At 35.7% G+C, this 17,495-nt stretch overlaps 1 protein-coding gene across 1 annotated transcript in view; it reads left to right on the top strand.

The window, feature by feature from the left end:
• RYR2 (ryanodine receptor 2) overlaps positions 1 to 17,495 on the top strand; it is a 758,695-nt gene that overhangs the window by 620,967 nt on the left and 120,233 nt on the right. The window contains 4 exon segments of the mRNA XM_044000528.1: positions 142 to 254; positions 7,116 to 7,212; positions 8,181 to 8,284; positions 10,934 to 10,985. Coding sequence (XP_043856463.1) covers positions 142 to 254; positions 7,116 to 7,212; positions 8,181 to 8,284; positions 10,934 to 10,985 — 366 coding nt within the window.

Below are 17,495 nucleotides of genomic sequence, written 5' to 3'. Positions count from 1 at the left end.
ATAAGAATTTCAAGGAAGGTTTTTAAAACCAACTCTTTGTTGTTTCTTGAGCTTCATTTTGCAGTACTCTTCTTCAGTTCTGTTAAAGAGGAATTAATGTGGGGGGTAGGATATTTATTGTATGATTTGATTATATTCCAGGTAGAGCATCCACAGCGGTCTAAAAAGGCTGTATGGCACAAACTGCTTTCTAAGCAGAGAAAACGAGCAGTAGTGGCCTGTTTCCGGATGGCTCCATTATATAATCTCCCAAGGTAAAACAATTCAGTAAAAACAGCAGTAGAAATAATTTTACTCACTAAGAAATGGCAATAGATTTCTACCATGTTTAAAAAAAAAGTAACATATAAAACTAGATGGGGTTGAGAGGCTACAGATGGAAAGAATTTTTTGGTTCTTTTATTAAGCACCTAGCCATGTTTTCCCACTTTTTAACCTTCTCAGTGAGCTATGCAATATAATGTATGACCCTGTTATTGGTAGTCAAGTGCTCCTTCAGAACAGGTGAGTAAGATAGCAGAATGGAGAAGCACTCAGCTAAGCTCTCCTAACATTCCTTTCTAAACAACTTTAAAATTACGCTTCAAATTGAATTCTGGAATGGCAGAGTCAACAAAAGGACAGTGAGATGTTCTTCCAGTCAAAGACAGCATAGGAGGTCAGAAAGAGAGATGGGAAATGATTGGTCTGGAGTCCATGTGGATGAAACACCAGTAGTGGTACTATGTGGTAGACAGAAGCAGCAGCATCTTTTGGAACTCCTGAACCAGAGACAAGTAAGGGGACCTTGAAACTGGTCAGAAAGAGAGTACAAGATACCTCTGTGCTAGCACTGATTGTAGGACCAGATGTTGTTTGGCAGATCTATTGCCTATACCTTCTCTGAGTCATAGTTCAAGAGCAAAGTGGAGCACTTTCAGTTAAGAGGGAGTGGAAGCACTGAAGAACAGTATTGTTCATGGTCTGAAGGGAGCAAGGGCCCTAAAGAGCAGTATTGATCACAAACCCAAGGGAACAGGGTCCCTTCCTGGGTAAGGACCAGAGTGAATACCAAGACAGCAATGACCGTACACCTCTCCCTATATCATGCCACCATGGCAACACTGAAAACTCTGTAACCTCCAGAACTAGCTTTTAAAACAGCAGTGTGAAAAAGTCTGAAGTTTAAGACACAGCCTTCTCCTCCACACCCAGGCCAGGGACAGAACCCAATGTTAACATAAAATTCTAAATCAAGAAATAGGGTGGGAAAATGACTAAGTAATAACAAAAAGAACCTGACCCTTAAAAGCTACTTTGATGATAGGGAAGAAGAATGCAAGAAGAAGAAGAAGAAGAATTAGAAGAAGAATTAGAATTAGAAGAAGAATTAGAATTAGAAGAAGAATTAGAAGAAGGCAAAAAGGAAGAAGAAGAAGGAGGAGGAGGAGGAGAAGAAGAAAAATCTCAAAGGGAAAAATGTGAATTCTGGGAAAGATAAAGAATTAGACAAAGAAATGAAAGCAAAGTAAGAAAATTATGAAAAGACAATTAACTGGGTAAAAGAAGCACAAAAAAATACTGAAGAAATTAACACCTTAAAAAACAGAGTTGGGGGGCAGCTAGGTGGCACAGTAGATAGAGCACCGGCCCTGGATTCAGGAGGACCTGAGTTCAAATCCGGCCTCAGACACTTAACACTTAACTAGCTGTGTGACCCTGGGCAAGTCACTTAACCCCCATTGCCTCAAAAATAAAATTAAATTAAAAAAAAAAAAAACAGAGTTGGACAACTGGAAAAAAGAGGTACAAAAATTATGGATGAAAAGAACTCAAAAACAGAATTGATCAAATGGAAAAAGCCATGAAATCTCACTGTAGAAATTAATTCCTTAAAAATTAGAACTGGGCAAGTGGAAGCTAATGACTATCAGATATCGAGAAACAATAAAAAATAAAAGAAATAGGGAATATTTCACTGAAAAAATAACTGACATGGAAAATAAATCAAGGAGAGATAATTTAAGAATTATTGGTTTAACTGATCAAAGAGAGCTTAGACATCATATTTTAAGAAATTATCAAGGAAAACTGCCCTAATATTGTAGAAGCAGAGGATAAGATAGAAAATTGAAAAAAATCTACTGATCACCAACTAAAAGAGATCCCAAATGAAAACTCCCAGGAATATTAGAACCAAACTCTTGGAGCTCTCAGGTCAAAAAGCAGCAAAAGAAAAAACATTCAAATACCATGGAGCCATAGTCAGAATCACAAAAGATTTGGCAGCTGCCACATTAAAGAAGAGGAAGGCAAAAGAGCTGGAATTAAAACCAAGAATAATCTACCCAGCAAAACTGAACAAAATCTTTCAAGGTATAAAATAGATATTTAGTGAAATTGATGTTTTTTAACCAGTGCTGATGACAAGAGCAAAGGTAAATAGAAGATCTGATTTTCAAATACAAGACTCAAGAGAAGCATAAAAAGGTAAACAAGAAAGATAAAATCAATAAAGTTATTAAACTGTGTTCTTTCTATATGGGAAAATGATTCATGTACTTCTAAGAACTTTATCATTATTAGGGCAGTTAGAAGGATTCTACATAGAAAGAAGGTGCAGGAGTGAGTTGACTATGTTGGGTAGATGAGATAGAAAAGAGCTGTGAGAAGGGGGAAGGGGGAAATTATCACATGAAAGAGAGGCATAAAGAAGAGCTTTTGCATTGGAGAGGAAAATGTAGGGGTGGAGGTAAACAACACTTGAATCTAATCCACTTCTAAATTGGTTCAGAAAGGTAAAAAAAGAAAATGCACAGGCACTCAGTTGATAATAGAAATCTATTTTGTCCAACAGAGAAGGAGGGGTGGGGGTTGGGAAGGGATTAAAAACATGGGAAGGTGATAAAAGGAAGGGAAGAGAAAAGAAGGCAGTGGTCAGAAGCAAAACAGATTTGAGAAGAGAAACAGGATGGATAAAGAAAAGAAAATAGGATAGAGGGAAATACACAGTTAATAATCAGAACTATGAAAGTGAATGGGATAAACTCACCCATAAAATGGAAGCAGATAGTAGAATGGGGTAGAAACCAGAATCCAAAAATAAGTTGTTTACAAGAAATACACTTAAAAGAGAGATACACATAAAGTTAAAATGAGGCCAAAACAAAGTCTATTATGCTTCAACTGAAGTAAACAAGTTTGGAGTAACAGTAATGATCTCAAAGCAAAAGCAAAAATAAAACTATTTAAAAGGATAAGTAGGGAAACTACATCTTGCAAAAAGGAATGCTAGACAAATAATATCAATACTAAACCTACGTGTACCAAATTGCATAGCACCCAGATTACAGGTGGAAATAGTAAAACTTTATTATTGAGGGAGCTCCACTTTCCCTTCTCAGAGCTTGATAAATCTAACCATAAAATAAATTTAAAAAAAGTCAAGGAGAGGAAAAGAATCTTAGAAAAGTTAATATGAAATATGTTTAGAGAAAACTGAATGGGAATATACCTTTTTCTTACCCTTACATGGCAACTTCACAAAAACTGATCATGTTTTAAGGCATAAAAACCTCACAATCAGATACAGAAAAGCAGAAATATTAAATGTATCCTTTTCAGATCATAATGCAATCAAAATTGCATTAATAAAGGACAATGAAAGCATAGATTAAAAACTAATTGGGGGCAGCTAGGTGGTGCAGTGGCCTGAGTTCAAATCCGGTCTCAGACACTTGACACTTACTAGCTGTGTGACCCTGGGCAAGTCACTTAACCCTCATTGCCCTGCAAAAAAATAATAATAATAATAAAATAAAATAAGATAACAAAAAAACTAATTGGGAAGAATCTAATTTCAAAGAATCAATGGGTCAAAGAACAAATCATAGAAATAATCAATTATTTTATTAAAGGGAATGATAACAAAGAGATACCATTCCAAAATTTGTGGGATGTAGCCAAAGTAGTACTTAAGGGAAATTTTATGTCTCTAAATGTATATATTAATAAAAAAAGGAAAGAACAGATCAATGAATAGGTCATTCGACTACAAAAAAAAAAAAAGAAAAAATTATAAGTCCCAATTAAACATCAATATGGAAATCCTGATACTCAGAGACATTAAAAAAATTGAAAGTAAAAAACCCACAACTGAACTAATAAAATTTGGAGCTGGTTTTATGAAAAAAACAAAACCAATAAAATAAATAAATAAAGCATTAGTTAATTTTATTTAAAAAATAAATAAGGGGGCAGCCAGGTGGCACAGTGGATAAAGCACCAGCCCTGGATTCAGGAGGACCTGAGTTCAAATGCAGCTTCAGACACTTGACACTTACTAGCTGTGTGACCCTGGACAAGTCACTTAACCCTCATTGCCCCACAACAAAACAAACAAAAAGAGAAATAAGAAAACTATAAATTATCAGTGTCAAAAATTAAAAAGTTGAATGCATAACCAGTGAAGATGAAATTAAATCAATTATTAGTTCTTTTCCCTTATTATATGCTAGTAAAACTGATAATCCAAGTGAAATGGATGAATATTAATAAATAGATAACAACATTAAAATTAATAAATAAATAACAAAAATAGAATCTGCCAAGATTAGGAGAAAAGTAATCAGAATAACTAAATAATCCTACCTGAGAAAAAGAAGTTTAATAGACCATCAGTGAGCTCTACAAGAAAAAAATCCCTAAAACCAGATGGCTTCACAAGTGAATTCTACCAAACATTTAAGGAATAATTCCAATCCTATATAGTTTTTTTTAATAGGTAAAGAAGGAGTCCTATGAATTAATTTTATGACACAAATAAGGTTTTGATACCTAAATCAGGCAGAGCAAAAACAGAGAAAGAAAACTATAGACTAAATTACCTAATGAACATCAATGCAAAAAAATTTTAAATAAAATACTAGTAAGGAGATGACAGCAATATATCACAAAGATCATACACTATGACCAGGTGGGATTTATTAGTAAAACTATCAGCATAATTGACTATCAGTAACATAAGAACAAAAATCATATGATTATATCAAGATGCAGAAAAAAGGAATATTCACTCCTATTAAAAACACTAGGGGCAGCTAGGTTGGCGCAGTGGATAGAGCACCAGCCCTGGAGTCAGGAGGACCTGAGTTCAAATTTGGCCTTAGACACTTATCGCTTACTGGCTGTGTGACCCTGGGCAAGTCACTTAACCCCAGTTGCCTCACCAAAAACAAACAAACAAACAAACAAAACACTAGAAAGCATAGGAATAAATGGAACCTTTCTCAAAATGATAAGTAGTATCTATCTAAAACCCAGAGTGAGCATTATCTGGAACAGGAATAAACTTTAAACCTTTACAGTAAGATCAAGAATGAAGCAAGAGAGTCCATATCACCACTGTTATTCAGATACCTTACCAGAAATGGTAGCTATCTCAATATGGCAAGAAAAAGAAATGGAAGGAATAAAAATAGGCAATGTGAAAATAAAACTATCATGTGTGATGATTAAAAAGTTCAAGAGACAGAGTTTCTGAGTAATTTAATCATTTTATTAATAAGGTGAGTAGGTTATTTATAAAAGGATGGTCATTTAGCCATCTCTCTTAGACCACTGACCCCTAATAGTGGTGGGGTCACAATTTATATGCCCTTTGAAGAGGAAGCATTCCCTAGGGGTGCCATTTCAACTCTGATTGTTTAATACAATTGGAGGTGGGCTCTCTTGGACTATGTGACTTATATCACTCAAATTTTGGTCAAAGAGACATCAATTTCTTTATCATCTGTCTTGATAATAGGGAGGATCAACACTTCCCCAGACCTGTTGGAACAAGCACAATGAGCAAGAATATACCCATTAGCCTAAACTTAGAATTTCTTTTACTATCTGATTAGATCTTGGCCTGGATAAATCTCTAAGAGATACTTACCATACTAGTTGCTTGCAGGATAAGGAAGTAGAAAAGAGGAAGAACTTTGTTCCTAATACAATAATTAATTATTAAATATGAGAGAAATATTCAGTTATCATATACTCTTTGCAGAAAATATGATGATATACTTAAAGAACCACAGAGAATCAACTAAAAAACTGGTTGAAACAAATCCATGGAAATCATAAGCATTTCTATATACTCCAAGCAAACCCATCAGGAAGCAACAGAAAGAAAAATTCCATTTAAAGTAACTGGAGACAATATAAAAATATAAAATACTTGGAATTCTACCTGCCAAGACAAACCCAGGGATTATATGAACACAGTTATAAAGCACAAAGGATTTTGAGGAGCAAGGTGCAAAAAAAAAGGTACATATTAGAAAGGGACTCACTCAGAGGTGGCACCTGAACTGTGCTTTGAAGGGTAAAATGGAATCCGAGTGGCAGAAGTGTGAAGAGAGTACATTCTAGCCATAGTTGCTAGTTTATTAGAAGACAAAAATAAGGGAGACGCAATGTCATGTATGAGGAATAGAATGTGAAAGACAATATGATATAAGGCTAGAAACATAAAATGCTAAGGAAGAAAAAGGAAATGGTATTTGTGCAGAAGTTGATAGGAAGGAGAAGGAAGAAAAGTTCAATTTGTTGTAAATAATTACCAGCAACCTGAAACCATTATACATTTACCATTTATTCCTCTGAGCAAAAGTTGTAAAAAGCAGAAAATTTTAGGAGACCTACCTGCTGGCCTTACCTTAGGACTAAACTAGCTTAAACATTTATTTTAATTCAAACCCATTGTAGATTTTTAGTCAACAGTTTCTTGATTTCTCCATAGACATTTATACCTCTCATATATATTTACTGTGCATCTTTCTCTAGTATTGCTATTTGGGTATGTGCTATACTAGATACAAGCCCAGTCTACTGTACATATTAAACTATAAGCTTTATGAAGATGTCATTTATTCTTTGTTTCTCCCCTATTGCCTTAAACAGTGCTCTGAACATAGTATATACATAATAATTATTTATTGAAAGAGCTGAAGAGACAGAATTATCACCCAGAATTAGGAAAATTTGTTTTTCTTAATGGGCACAAAATTCAGTGTGAAATACTATACAATGCAGACTGATAAGTTTTAATTTTCACATTATTTATTGTTGGAAATTTTTTCTCTCTTTAGGCATCGGGCTGTCAATCTCTTTCTTCAAGGATATGAAAAGTCTTGGATTGAGACAGAAGAACATTACTTTGAGGATAAACTTATAGAAGATTTAGCAGTATGTGTTTATTAGGGTGATTCCATTCCCAAGGGGTCAAGAAGAGGAATTTGTTGTCAACAGTTGTCATAATTTTGAAAGAAAAAAATTGGAAACTTATTGGTCTTTGAGACCTTTTCCATTTGTGGAAAAGTATTCTTCATTTTTTAGAGGGAAAAATGCATCCATTTAATGTCAACACATTTGGACATTTTTGTACTCACTTAAGCAGCCATTGCAAAATTTAACCTTCAGTCTTCAAAAAAAAGGTATTTGTGGAGTTGGAAATTTAGTCTTGATGAAACAGAATAAGAGATTTATTCAATAAATGAATCAAATTCAGTATGCCCTAGAAGTTCTAGTAAAATGTATGGATTAATTTAGCAATAAGCAAAAATATGTAACAAGGTTGAAGACTTTCCATAATTGATAAAATGTAGCCACACAGTTAAAGAGTTATATAAGGATAAAAGGGGTTTCTTTCCTCCAAAATTTATTTCCATGGACAGTCACAGTCTTTTATCACATTCAGTATTGGTATTTTATAATTTGAGTTTATCCAAAATTAAGTCATATGATATACTTTTTAGCAGTTATTTGGAGGGGGACAATGAAAATAATGCTTGATATGAGAATCAATATTATTTGCATTCAAGTGTCTTTTATTTTGCCAAAAAAAAAAAAAAGGCAGTTGATTGCAAATGTCTGCCAAATTATTCTTAGTTAAACCTTTTAAAACCAAGCAGACTGAGTGACACCTCTACAAGTCCTTGGCCATTTTTCTGCTACACAAAAATACTATTAAACAATTGCAAAACTTTATTAAGTAGCTCAATATGAATCTGCTTTGTACTCCCTTCCATTCTTGAACAGGGATCTCTTTGGTAGGGAAGGAAAAGAAACTTCTTTCACCATGTTAATCATTTCTAGAGCTGTCATTTCTAATATTATCTAAGATTTTACTTCTCTTCATTTTACTTTTCTTACAGAAACCTGGAATAGAACCACCAGAAGAAGATGAAGGCATAAAGAAAGTTGATCCTCTGCATCAGCTGATTCTCCTGTTTAGTAGAACAGCCTTAACAGAGAAATGGTAGGGTTGGGAAGGTCTATATGATAATAGGGTATAAACCTCATAAGACATAGATGGAATGGAGTCATGCACATAACATGAATGATGTTGTCATGCTACAATTCACGTTCTAATGTCTCAACAGGGAACAGCGTAATTTTGGAGTAATACTGGTTGGATACTAAGTTCCATTTTCTTTTTCATTTTTGTGCTTAGGTTGTCCCATTCTTATCCTTCTTCCAAAACTACTTCCTTTTTAACCTAAAATAATCGTGTTAATGAAATAAAATTTCAAAATGAGCAAGTCTCTTGAGAAGCAAGAAGACTAAAAGTATCCTAAAAACTTGAGTGGAAGATATTTTTGTAATGACAGTGTGTATGGTAAAGAGGGAAAAAATAGGACCTGAAAAGTGTGGGGTGGAATTCTTCCTCTAATATTTATCACCTGGGTGATGACCATGGGCTAAAAGCTTTACATCTCTAAACCTTGATGGAAACCTTTTAAAAATGTCCTTTTTTTCCTTCTTCTTCTTTTTTTTTTTTTGGCAGGGTAATGAGGGTTAAGTGACTTGCCCAGGGTCATACAGCTAGTAAGTGTCAAATGTCTGAGGCTGGATTTGAACTCAGGTCTTCCTGAATCCGGGGCTGGTGCTTTATCCACTAAAAATTTCTTTTTTTAACAAGTTTTTTATTCTTTATTTATTTACTAAATAGAAAATATGAGCCTAATCTAGTCTTAATAACCCAGGATCATTATAACAGCTACCAATCATCATAATGCAGCTTCTCTCCTGGGGCTGCTAGCCCCAATTTCAAATTAGATTTGCAGAATGGGACCCCAGACAGTGGCTGACTCTTCCTTTCAGGATGCTAGGGGTATCCCTGAGGAGTTTGGAGTAGTTTTCTAATCACATCTCTAAAGAGCTTACACCACTGGACCTCCCTAACTCATTATCAGTTGGTATTAATTATCTAGCCTGAGTTAACCAACTTTTATGAACTAGTATTTACTATGTGACTAGGGTGGCATAGTAAAAAGAGTTCCTACAAAAAGAAAGTCTAGGACATACTCTCTCTCCCACAAGTGTATAGCATCCAAGGGAACACATTTAAAGAGCACATGTGGCAGGGGAATAACTTAAAGCATTGTCGAACTTTTTTATATTCCTTCCTGGAGTCTTTATGAAGATCCCCTGAGGTATAGCTTTCATGGGCCCTCAAATTTCCTTTACTTCATGTTTCTAGTTTGTCCTTGGCTCCTGATAAAGACCCTACTGTCAGCCACTACTATTTCAGAGACAGTATTGCTGAGGACTGGTCCAGATCTTTCTAATGATAGAAGTTTGGAAGTTCACCCTTTGGTCATCTAAGTGATTCTTTCTCAAGGACCTGGCTGGAATTGCTGGACCACTTGCTGGCCTGTTTGACTTCTGAAATCCTAATTGGCTTATATTTTTATCCAGGCCCATAGGACATGACTGTTTTCAGTCCTTCCTAGTACACTTCCTGTTTTGTTTTGGTTTTTTGGTTGGTTGTTCATTTGTTTTTCAGTTGTATCCAACTCTTTGTGACTCCTTTTGGGGTTTTCTTGACAAAGATACTGCAGTGGTTTGCCATTTCCTTCTCTGGCTCATTTTACAGATGGGAAAACTGAGGCAAACAAGGTTAAGTGACTTACCCAGGGTCACACAGCTAGTGTCTGAGGTGAGATTTAAATTCAGAAAGATGAGTCTTCCTGACTCTAGGCCTAGCACTCTATCCACTGAGTCACCTAGTTGCCCCATTCCTGTGCTTCATCTTATTTCATCCATTGGCTCAAAGCATTTCACTCCTTAAAAATTAAATAAGGATTTTTTTCATACCTAGTTTATTCCTTTGACTGATTTAATAGAGGTATCTATATATTGTTCACCCAATCTTTGGTTTTTTTTTGTTGTTGTTGGTTTTTTTTTTTTTTAGTGAGGCAGTTGGGGTTAAGTGACTTGCCCAGGGTCACACAGCTAGTAAGCGTTAAGTGTCTGAGGCCAGATTTGAACTCAGGTACTCCTGACTCCAGGGCCAGTGCTCTATCCACTGTGCCACCTAGCTACCCCTGTTCACCCAATCTTAAATCTTGGATTCATTGATTAGTTCTGTAACTCAAAGAGACATTCTCATTTGATAAAGGTAGCAAGGCATATTGTTTCATTAATTGGTGTTGGGTACAGGATATGCCTTTTATAATACTGAAATGGCTTGTTTTTATGTTTCATGTTTTGCTGCCAGCTGTCACTTCATGTAAAAGTATAGAGTTGGTTGACTGACACTTCATGGTTTTCTAATGTGCACATCCTCTAATGTGCTGCTTCTCATAGGTCGTAATCTAAGAAATCAAATAATGACTGTTGGAGTTTTCTGTAAATGGAAGACCTTGGATGATATCCTGGGCCATTTTTTTTTTCACAGAATAAAGGGGATATACCACAGTGTTTTGTGATGGCTATTATTTTTAGTGATTCTAGGGCCTTTTGGGGTTTTATTCAAGAAATCTCTCCTCCAGGTAAGCAGGTATATCTAAAGTTAAATATATCTATTGAACATACAGTCACCTATTACAGGAAACAGTGAGGACATTTTAAAATATTATTCTACTTAAAAACATTGCTTTTTTTTTCCTCCTCTTTTTTCCAGTAAATTGGAAGAAGATTTCCTATATATGGCTTATGCAGATATTATGGCCAAGGTAATTAAGTTTCTTTCACTGACTTTTGATCTTTTTTTAAACAATGGAAAATAACGATTGTTCACAAATAGGAAAACAATGTAAATATCATTCTCAGTAGTTAGAAACATAAAGGGATAGGATCTTACAATTGAAAAGAACCTTTAAAAGTGCCTTATCATTTGCCACAAGTGGTCATGTAATCTGTGATCACTTCCAGTGATTGGGAACTCTCTAATATATGTCAGCTCAGTCCCTTTTCCCACAGTTCTAATTGTTAAAATATTCTTTGTACTGAACCAAAATCTTGTAATCTGTAACTCTTACCCATTGGCACTAGTTCTGCCCTCCATAACTATATAAGAACAAATTTCATCTTTTTTTTTCATGATAGCCCTTCAGATATTTATAAAAAGTTATCATTCCCCTTTAAATTTTCTCCCCTTCAGGATAATCACTTGATTTCATTCTAACATTACTCTAAAATATGGTTTCCAAACCTTTTCACCATCCTGCTCTGTGTTCCTTTGTTGTTCTATATTTTGTTAATGTTCTTCTTAAAGTGTGACACTGAACTGAACCCGTCAGTGTAGATTGTAGTGAGACTGTTACCTTAACTTTTTGTTGACCATTTCACACTGTAAATTAATGATAAACTTCTAATCATTTTTTTTAAAACCTGTGCTGTTGTTTTTTCTTCACCTGTACTACTGTTAATTCATATTTTCTCCATGCTATACTTATATACTTGATATTTTTGCATTTCAATATAGGACTTTATCTTTATTTCCATTTTGCTAGTTTGCTATTCTGGCCAGCCACATCTTTTTAGTCTAGAGATTATTCTGTTATCAAACCAAAACTCTCCTTCCTTGTTGTGTGATTTGCCCATTTGATTGGTTTGCCTTTAACATCTTTATTTAAGATATAAAAATGTTGACCAAGATAGATTCCCTGGTATCCTACCAGAAACTTCCCTTTAAACTGAATCAGTACACTCAGCACACTCTGATACTGTTGTTTAAAATACAACAAATCCTCCTCTCCCTACTATAATATAACCTACATTTCTGTATCATATCCTCAAAGTTATCATAAGAAACTGTCAAATCTCTTGAAATCTAGATAACATTATGTATATGTATATGTGTATATTATTTTCCTCATTTATCTAATTAAGAACACTTTTTTTTTTCTTTTCTAAGTTTTTATAAGAAAACATAGCCTGAAATAGTGCATAAACAGCCTGATTTTGAGTCAGGGATAAATTGAGTTCATGTCCTGCCTTAGACACATTACCTGTATATGACCACGAGCAAGTTATCTAACCTCAGAGTGCCCCTATGGATCTCTGCAAATTGACATAATTGTTTATATATGATGGTAAAAGGAATTTCTACACAAGGTTTTTACCATACCATTGTAATTATGAGTCCAGACCCTTTGTCCCCTTAAAAAAAAAGTTCTTATGACTAATGTTTTTTAATTTTCTCATCTCCAGCCTTCTTTCTAATCCTTTCTCATCTCTTAAAAATTAGATATGGTATTTCTCTAATCACGTCAGCATAGGTGTATCAGAACTTAGCTCAGTGCTTTGCTCACAGTAGGTACTAAATAAATTTTCACTGAATTGAATGTTTAATTTATTTTAGAAATCTGGGAATAATTTATGCTTGGCTGAAGACTTGAATTTATTTAAAGCATTTGCACTTTCATGTTATTTTCTCATTTATCTTGTTCAATTTCCCCTCAACCATCTTTCTACTTTGAAGATCATTCACTTTTCTGCCACTTTTTAACACTCTATTTTCCTTGTTTATCTTACTCAAAATGTTCCTTCAAGTTACCCAAGTTCTTCATTAGTATCATTCTTGACTATTCACTTTAACTGCCATATCCAATCAGTGACCTGTCCTGTCCATTCTACATTCATACATCTCTTGAATCTGCCCCCTTTTTTCTATTTGTACAGTCACTACCCTATTTTATCACCTTTTCCATGGACTTTTTCAAAAGTTAGCCTTTTCACTGGGCTTCCTGCCACAAGTCATTCCCCTATAATCTATACCCGACATAGCTTCTAAATTGTTATTTCTAAAGCACAAGTCCGACAAAGTCACTCCATTGTTCAAGAAGCCTTAGTATCTGCCTATAGCCTTTAAGATAAAGTACAAACAACTCTAACTGTAATTAGGAGCATATAACTTATTAAATTTCATTTTTGTCAGTTATCTCCTATTGAGAAAGAAAGAAAAACAAAATTCTCATCATAATTATATATAATGAAGTAAAATAAATTTCTACGTTGGTAATGTCCATAAAAATGTCTCAATCTGTGTTATGAGTCTATCACTTCTCTGTCAGGAGGTGGGTGATATTTTCCATCATGAGTCTTTTAGAACTGTGATTGGTAGGAGTCTATAATTTGAAAGATCTTCTGTCTTCTTTTTGAAAATTAGGGCAAATCTCTCTTCCCATGGAATTTTTCCTATTTATGATTCTTCAGAGATCACTGATAGGTTCAGCAATTATGTAAATTCGTTGCCACTATAGAATATAATGCATCTGGCTTAAATAACTTTAACTGATTTAGTAGAACACAGCTACCACTTGGGTATGGGGAGTGGTAGGGACATCATTTGGGAAGGCCTGTCTAAATAAACAGTTTGATTTAAAATGTATTACAAAATTAACAGGGCCATGTGCAGTATGTTGATTTATCAATGAAGATTTAGAATACAGGGTAGAGGAAAATGTGTTTCTGTATTTGTTTTTTGCCCATTCTGTGCTCATGAAAATTCTTTGTATTATCCAGACAGGGTAGGCAATGTTTCAAGCTGCTCTGAAGGAAAGCGGGGCAATCCCAACAGGGTGGTAGGTGGTAGATGATACGACCATCTGCTATGCAGTATCTCAAACCCGTGTTTGGTGTTGGTGTCTACAAGGGGCTGGGTCTCCCAGCAGCTCAATCAAGGTAGCAAGGGTCTGTGACAGTTGATCATCAGTGCTTTTACAAAACACAGGGCTAGCTAGATGGTACAGTGGATAGTGCACTGGCCCTGAAGTTGGGAAGGACCTGAGTGAAGATCTCCCCCCAGACACTTACTAGCTATTTGACCCTAGGCAAGTCTTTTAACCCCAATTGCCTTAAGCCTCCAGTGCCATCTCTAATCATCCTTACATATCACCACTAGACTCAGATGTCTCTGGAAGAAAGAGTGAGGTTGGTGACCTTGCGCGGCCCTCCCTCACTTAAATCCAATTCACTGCAAGTCATGACATCACCTTGATATCATGGTCCTCTTAGAGCATGAAGGACAAACAGCAACAATGATACATCACCTCATCTCCCCATGAAACACAGTAAGGAATGTGCGAGCTTCCCCAGCATCCAAGAAAGGCAGTGGAAGCCAGTAAGAAGTCTGCTACTCAGACCCATCAACCATGGTCCAAGTCCAAAGCCATAGAGAGGCCAGGGTATCTAGGTTCCTCTTCTCTTAGCCACCTGATAGACATAGGCACTGGTTTTCAGATGACTGATAATGGTATCAGCAATTCTAAAGTCTGGAGCTAATGGTGATGTCATAGATTGAGGGTTTTGGGGAGGAGTTTGACTGACCTTCAGATCAGGGTCATTGGAGCTTAGAAAAACTGCTGCTGAGGTGTGAGATCCTGATATCCTAGAGCCTCGGTGTTGGATGTAGGGGTTTGTATCAACAATTGGGCAGTTTTATAAGTGGTTGTGGGAGGGGGTAGGAGGGTAAAGGGAGGTCTCCTCCCCCACACCACATATACACCCTACTGGGAGATTCTCTGGGGCTCAGCAAAGATGGTAGAAGGCATTGACAAACCCTGGAGGCATCTCCTTCAGCCATCTCCCAAGAGTGAATCCAAAAGCCCCAAGGTGACCAGGATAGCTCAGCAACCTAATAGGAATTGGGGGCACTAGTTTCTGGGCTAATGTGAAGAACACAGTCAATTTTAAATCTTGGACTGGTAGTAAGTTTCTTGTCTCAGAGTGGGCCAATCCTTGGGGCTTTCGGGAGTTGCTACTGTTATCATTCAAAGGAGGCATGGCCAGTTTGCCTGGGTCTAAGGGCAGGAAAGCTAGATGTCTCTTTTGTATCTCTTCACTCATCTTGGATTTCTTTTTCTACTTATTTTTTCTAGTCTTCTCAATCTGAAGATTGTTTGCTTTGACATATTATCTTTGCATACATGCTTTGGTTCATATCTTTGTATCACTAGAAATACCTGTGCATAGTTCATGCTTAGTAAATGCTTGCTAAACTAAGAAAATACCATTTCTCTGATGTCCATTATCTTATAATTGCCCAGGCATACATCCTAGTGTCTCATTCCTTTTACTTCCTTCAATGTGACTAAAAAATACCCTTTTATTTCCTTTATTACAAGTATTAAATTTATTCTGGGTTTTCCATTTCTGATATGAATATCATAGGACTTTGCCACTCTTTTCTAGTTTTCCTCAATTCCTAGAGCTCTGATGGCCATACAATCTTTTTAAATAAATAGAATATTTTCTTTTTGTGCTTTTGAAATGTCAGCTGGTTGATAAACCCCTATCCTACTGTATCAATTTAATAATAATTCAACTTTTTGCTTGCTATGCCTTGTAAAAGATTAAATAATTATAACAACATATCAAGAATTACTGAGATTCCCTGCTTTTAACAGAGAGGAATCTCTAGCACAGGAGTTTTTCCTTACCCAGCAGATGTTCGTATAGTTGAGTTCCCCTGTCACAACTATATTCTACCTCCATATCCATTTTAGTATATGCATTTGGAACTCTGTCCATTTCTTCCTTCTGATCAAGTGATCCCTAATATACTTTTACTTTGATATTGTTTCCATTTCTCTCTCTTTTCTTTACCCATAAACTCTCCCTTGAGCATCCTACCTAAAGTTCATGAATTTCTTTACAGAAATATATTTTGTTATACAATACTATACTACTTCTCTCATTGATCCAATCCAATCCTTTTGAATCAGACATTCTTTTCCATTACCATATTCCCATATAATAAAGTTATCATGGTACTGTAAGGTCATAAATTCCTTTCTTTCATTTAATTGATAGTTCAATTTGCTTATTGTATTGAATTCATTCATTTATAAACAGAGGTTAATATCATCATAGACCTATAGATAAAAGAGTCTCTGGAATTAATCTAATTCAACTCATTTATTTTACAGATATGAGGAAACTGAAACCCAAGGAGATTGTGTGATTTGGCCAATGTCACACAGATAGTGTGGCATAGCTATTAGAACTATGGGGGGCAGCTAGGTGGCGCAGTGGATAAAGCACCGGCCTTGGATTCAGGAGTACCTGACACTTACTAGCTGTGTGACCCTGGGCAAGTCACTTAATCCCCATTGCCCCCCCCCCCAAAAAAAAAAAGAACTATGATATAATTCTTATCTGGATAAGAATCCAGATCCTTTGGCTTCAAAGCCAGTCCTGGTTTTAACCTGAATAATGAGTATTATTTCTTCCCCTCTTATTTCTGGTTATTGGGCTGCTTAATTATTCACAAGATTGATGATTTGAATTCACCAATTTTTTTTCTTCCAATGAGATGGAGAACCACCAGACCTTACCATATTTCCTGATTCTCTGCCCTCCAGACCCCAGAACTATCATTTGAAGTATTAATAAATACTAAGGACTCTTCAGCCTACCATATACTCCACTGCTTCACTCTTTTTTTTTTTTTTTTGGTGAGGCAATTTGGGTTAAATGACTTGCCCAGGGTCACACAGGTAGTAAGTGTTAAGTGTCTGAGGCCGGATTTGAACTCAGGTACTCCTGACTCCAGGGCTGATGCTCTATCCACTGCGCCACCTAGCTGCCCTGCTTCACTCTTGAATCTTTAAACCTTTCCGCTAGTCCTGCTGTTGATTTTCTTTTTTGGGTTGTCTTCTCTAATTAGAACATGAGTTCCTTGAGAACAAGGACTATCTCGATTTTTCTATTTAAATTTCTAGCCCTTAGCACAGTATTTGGCACATAGCAAATGCTTAATAAATGCCGTTTCACTCAATCATTCTTGTTTCTTGTGAATTACTGACCACTTTAGCTGTTATTTTTCCTTCTTGTGACTGTCTATTTCTTGTTGCAGTATTTGATTTGAAAGTGTTTTACTTCATCATTTTAGTGAAATATTCCTTTTCCATATCATTCTTTTTCTTCAGAAGTCCCTAGCCTTAAATTGGCAGCAGTGGTAGACATATCACTTGTGTCACCTATGTCATTAACTTGAAAAAAAAAAAAAACAGAAAAAAACCCTATGCCATTAAGTTTCCTAGTTAGAATTTAATAACACCTACAGATTCTTCCCATATAGCTCCCATATATTACCAGAAGTTATCAAGTTTTCAAGTCTTAAGAGGCTATCACATTCCTGATCAAATCTCTAGGAAAATCCTCCTTATAGTAATGTTATTAACAAGATATATAGCCATTTCCATCTCTCAGTGGGGAGCTAGGTAATACCATGGTTT

Source organism: Dromiciops gliroides, chromosome 4 (genome assembly GCF_019393635.1).
Source record: "Dromiciops gliroides isolate mDroGli1 chromosome 4, mDroGli1.pri, whole genome shotgun sequence".
Lineage (NCBI taxonomy): Eukaryota > Metazoa > Chordata > Mammalia > Microbiotheria > Microbiotheriidae > Dromiciops > Dromiciops gliroides.
Note: the sequence above shows the minus strand (reverse complement) of the source record. Positions and strands in the feature narration are given on the sequence as shown.